The sequence below is a fragment of the Pinus tabuliformis genome, chromosome 7, assembly GCF_031772625.1.
Source record: "Pinus tabuliformis cultivar Carrire ecotype Pingquan chromosome 7, CPIR1, whole genome shotgun sequence".
In the NCBI taxonomy this organism is placed as follows: Eukaryota; Viridiplantae; Streptophyta; class Pinopsida; order Pinales; family Pinaceae; genus Pinus; species Pinus tabuliformis.
Window position 1 is genome coordinate 489,892,256 of NC_142293.1, and position 5,584 is coordinate 489,897,839.

The window sequence follows — 5,584 nt, forward strand, 5'->3', positions numbered from 1 at the left end:
ATTTCTTCCATATTGAAATGTATGTTTGTAATTCCTTTTTTTTTTGTTTTGTTTAATCAATGTTAAAAAGGTTCCTTGGTTGTATTTAATAATTAAAGAAATTACCATATTTTTTCTTAAAGTGATACTTTATAATGGTTAATTGGCCTATCATTAATGTGATGGAATTTAAAAAGGGGATATCCTTTCAAACAAATACTATAGGAGCTACATCTAAAAAATGTGGTTCCACAATTCTTTTTATGTATGAAGAAAATATCAATTAAATATGAAACATAATAATTTGGATCCTCAAATTTCCTATAAATATCCATAGCAACAAAAAACAACCTTTCACACTAATTTTGTTGATAACTTTTCATAATTTCAACCAACCATATACGCATGAGAAAAAAAAAAAAACTTCACAATATCAAACACTATCTCTCACATTAAAAGGATGTAAATACTTTATAATTTTTGTTATTACCTACACAATTATCTATTAGTTATAATAATATTGTTAGAAATTGTCTTCTAAACTTACAAAATTGTGTATTATGATGTAATTTTTTTTCTAACATATTAGATAAAATATTATATAAAATTAATTTAATATATAATTTATCTTTAATAATTACATTACTAAAATTGAACATATGACCTGGATAAGTTCTTAACATCACATGGACCATAAACATCCACGTAATGAGATATTTATCTTTTCAATTACCCCAGAAATCTGCATAAGAAAAACATCCACGTAATGAGATATTTATCTTTTCAATTACCCCAGAAATCTGCATAAGAAAGAAAAACGGAGACGCGAGCATAACTATATAGGAAATGAAATATAGTTTTTCAACTTAAAATCTTACGGATATAGGAAAACGTAATTGGCATGTTTTGCCGAATTATTTGATAGATTGGTGACAATGACTCTTGGGGTCGAGGAGCGTACCATCCGGTCAAAATATACCGAGTGTTTGATAGATTAATGACAATGACTTTTGAATTGCTTGTGACAATGACTCTTGAGGTTGAGGAGCATCCCATCCGCGTTGACCAGGGATAGCGTAACCTTACCAGTAATCTTAGCTAAAATATGTTGCAGAAGCTCCATGAGTCTTAGCTCCATACTAGTAAACTGTGGTAGTGGATTAAGGGAAACGATAAGAATAATGTCGGCCAATATTGATCTGAATATGTTGGAGCAAAAGGGGAACGATGGTCTGCATGCAGTAATTGTGCCAGTTCCTGCACAGGGTCATGTAAACGCTCTCATGAATTTGGCCCAACTGCTGGTTATAAGAGGATCTTTTGTCACTTTCGTCAATACTGACTGGACACACAAGCGCATGGCGGAAGCTTCAAAAGACGATAAATCTCTTGTTTCCAGAGACGATCCTGAGTGGGAGCAGCAGGGACAAAAAATCAGATTTCTGTCTATTTCTGATGGTTTACCGCCCAACCATGGCCGCAACTCCAACCCGAGCGAGTTAGTTATTGCGCTGCAAAACTTAGGCCCCGCCTTGGAGGATCTCCTCACCACTACCAATGCAAATTCACCATCATTTCCACCCATCACATTCATCATCACAGACGCCTTCATGTCCTGCACAGAGCAAGTCGCAAGCAATATGAAAGTGCCTAGGGTTATCTTCTGGCCTCTGTGTGCTGCTTCCTCCGTTTCTCAATGCTACGCCCACTTACTTCTTTCTGAGGGACATATTCCAGTAACTGGTATGTTTCTCTATTTCATATCAATATCGGATATATATTCTCTGAATCTTGTGTTAACCTTTTTAATCGTATTTCAGGGTTTTTGTTTTTTTTCTTAATTTATTATATAAATCAAAATTTATATTATTACGGTGATGGGGTGGATGTAAGGAATGATGAGGGGGGATGATGAGGGCAACGAATGCATTCGCTGCCTCCACCTAGGAGAACTGAACCTTTGTAGAAATGGCATGTGCTATACATACAACCCCAACATGGAAGTTTCGTGATGAATGGAGTTAAATTTTTATGTGCATAAGGTAGGTGAGTGGATGTTGTTAATAATTCTGGGCATGGGTGTTTCTGAAGGTGGAAGAGAGAACTAAGCGTTTGTGCAGGCCCCTAACCTGTCCAAACTTCTTTGCACGTGGCTTTGAGCGATACATGTTGTTGCCAGTAAGGCTTTCTTGAACGCAATGTTGGAGGCTACCAACGACAGGTCTATGACCCTAGAGAGGAAGATAACTGGAGGCTACGTTGTGGAGGGGATAGAGGGACATGAGAATGGTATTCACATAAATGGTCTATGGGAGTTGGTATTTGGATTCAGCCAGCCTGGTAAGTCCACCAAATGGGTATCTCATCTTCCTTATTGCATCATTTCAAGGGGGAGGCGTTTTGTAACTGCGTTGGTCTCTGGATTTTTCCATTCCCTGCTAAGGGTAGCCTAAGCTTTCGAGTTCGCTAGGCATATTGTAGTAGTGTTAGTGGTTTTGTTGTTTTTACTTGGAATACAGGGTTAGAAAATTTGGAGTAGGAGGAGGGTGAGAGTCCTCGAGGCCTTGTCGTTGTGACCAGCGTTAGAGTGGGGTGTGATCTGTGGTCCAGTGTCCCCAGAGTTTTTATGAGGTAATTAGGGTGGTTGTCTGGTTGCTGCAAGTTGGGGTTGGGGAGGTGTCCTCAAGGTACCAAGAACCCGAAATCTATAATGGGAGACGAACTACCGTGACGGGTGGCAAAATTGTTAAAAGAAAGTCAAGGTTGGTTTTCAGTGACAGTAATGCAGTAAGTCTTGGAGAGGGCCCTTGCTGAAGGTGGTCGCCTACAAAGCAGGTGCGAATCTTTCGGCTCTGGAATTTGATAGTTGGCCGTCGGAGGCTGGCGAATTATTCGATTTGTGGTGCAATAAAGGAAACTTGGAGCTGGGTTCAGTTGCCTAGAGGGGCGATGGGAATGTATAGCCAAAGGGGTAGAGCTAGCAGAGGGATTGTACTGCGTGAGAAGAAAAACATGAAAGGGATGCAGTGGTAGGAGAGGGAGAAGATGTCCAAGACGCAGAGCTGGATGAGGTGGTGGCCCATAACCCTAATGAGTCGCTCAGTTGTGTATTTCTCCTTGTCTCTTTAGATGTCTTAGAAGCACAACTTTGGAAACTTACACTGCCCCGTTGAACTTGGCCAATGAACAAGTAAAAAGTTTGGTCTGTCTTGATACCTATATATACACTAGATGCTGGTGATTTTTTTGAAGTTACAATAGGACACATTTAACCAACCTACAGACACAGTGAAGGTTTAAGATTACTATAATAATTTTATTCAATTATTATCATTTTCTCTGCAAAGAGAATAACTACAGTTTGTATCCTTTTCAGAAAAGGAAGCTAAAAATTCAGAAAAGTTCATCACTTGTCTTCCGGGCAACATCCCACCATTAAGGCCAACAGATCTACTATCCTTCTACCGCGCTGAAGATCAATCCGACATTCTTTTAAATGCCTGTCTCCATGAATCACAGAAGCAAAGTAAAGGGGACTACACATTAGTGAACACGTTTGAGGAGCTGGAAGGGAGGGATGCAGTAAGAGCACTAGCTTTGAATGGTTGTCCTGCTTTGGCCATAGGACCTCTTTTTCTTCCAAATTTTTTAGAAGGTCGGTCTTCTGGCTGCAGTTTGTGGGAGGAGGAGGAGCGTTGCCTGTCATGGCTGGATATGCAACAGACGAGATCAGTTATATATGTTTCCTTCGGAAGCATCGCTGTCAAATCACAGCAACAGCTGGAGCAGCTGGCACTAGGGCTAGAGGGCTGCGGACAACCTTTCTTGTGGGTTCTCCGGTTGGATATTGCAGAAGGCGAAGCTGCGATTTTACCTGCGGGCTTTGAAGAACGAACAAAGAAACGGGCAATGTTTGTGAGGTGGGCGCCACAGGTGAAAGTACTCGCCCACGCTTCAGTGGGATTATTTCTCACACACTCTGGATGGAACTCTATGTTGGAGAGCATGAGCATGGGAGTTCCCGTAGTAGGATTCCCATATTATGCCGATCAGTTTCTGAACTGCAGATTCGCGAAGGAGGTGTGGAAGATCGGGCTGGATTTTGAAAACGTGGATGTGGATGACCAAAAGGTGGTCACGAAAGAAGAGGTGGAGGATGTTGTGAGGAGAATGATGAGAACAGCAGAAGGAAGGATGATCAGAGATAACATTGTCAAACTCAAGGAGTCAGCAACAAAGGCAGTCCTCCCTGGAGGATCTTCTTTTGTAAACCTAAACACATTCGTTAATGACATGACGATGAGTAAAGTGCACGAATCCAAAATTGAAACCATGTGACTTGGATTCCAGAAGATGTCATCCAGATTTGAGAATAATGTATTTGAGATTATCAAAACTCTTTCTAACCCATTGGATGGCTCCACTACAGGAACACCCTGTATCTGAACATGCTTGGCGAGGGTTTAAACCTCTCACGTTTTACTACATGAGAAAACCAGTATTATTCATTAGCAGAAAAATATTTTTGATGTTGAACATATTAATTATAATCATCATCAATACCCCATTTCATGGCTTGAATAGCTGCAGCTGATTCAGGAATTACACATTAGAATGGTAGGTAGATTTGGCGACCTTCCAATATATTGACTAATGATTTTGCTATCTTTCTGGCTGATTTCTCTTTTACTTAATTGAAATCAGATTCGTGGCCGAAATTTGAAATTTCCGTCCCTAAAATCTTTGCCAGAATGTATTTTTGAAGCATACTCTTCCAGTCCGCTAAAAAACACAGCAGACCATGTTTCGAAGTATTTGATTATGCAGCTTAAATGATCCAAGCACCATCTTGCGGAAACTAAAGACACCTCAGGAAAATGTTTGTCCAGGGTGCATGATGAAACCTCATAGTGCACAAGATATACATCGTCACCGGTGAGCTTAAGTTGAGGGCAGATTTCCAGAATATTTCGGAATTCTACTTATATGAGCGCGGTTAAAAAATTAATTGTGTTCATATTTATCGGATCTTAAAATATTTCTGGAATCGAAATATTTCTGGAATCTGCAATCGACTTAAGGATGCCCCTCTGCTCGATTACACATATAATTGCAGGCAAAATACACACATTGTGAAAAGTACACATGTAGATCACACTTTGACATGCTACTCGGCCACAATTTTTGACAGCCAAACTTATCCACTCGAATCTTCGTCTTATCCTCAAAATCCGGTCTAAATTCCAATTTGGATAGTTATTTTATCGAAATGATTAAAGAGTATTACATAACCATGGGCAAATTAGTCATAATGAAAAACATGTTCTCCAATTAGTATAATAGATATATTTTAAACATAAATTAATTTATTGTGCGTAAAAAATAGTATGATTTTACAATATTATTATTATTATTATAGAAATAATTTATTAGAAATAATAATAATAAAATTATTGTCTATTGAGCTTATGGTATGTTTTAAAATTATTTTTGCTAAATCTATTTTTGCTTGGTTAAGAGTTTATCTCTCTTGGATATTTGGAAATAGGTTATCTCGAGTGAAAGCCTACCTCTTTATCGACTACTACTGAGTAATTGCAAGTGA

General features: G+C 38.9%; 1 protein-coding gene across 1 annotated transcript; it reads left to right on the forward strand.

Moving 5' to 3' along the window:
* The first annotated feature begins 1,009 nt into the window (after positions 1 to 1,009).
* LOC149248169 (UDP-glycosyltransferase 85A8-like) lies at positions 1,010 to 4,593 on the forward strand. Its single transcript, XM_089458360.1, has 2 exons — positions 1,010 to 1,722; positions 3,356 to 4,593. The coding sequence occupies exons 1-2, from the start codon at positions 1,101 to 1,103 to the stop codon at positions 4,315 to 4,317; spliced, it is 1,584 nt and encodes a 527-aa protein (XP_089314486.1). The 5' UTR covers positions 1,010 to 1,100; the 3' UTR covers positions 4,318 to 4,593.
* The last annotated feature ends 991 nt before the right edge of the window (positions 4,594 to 5,584 follow it).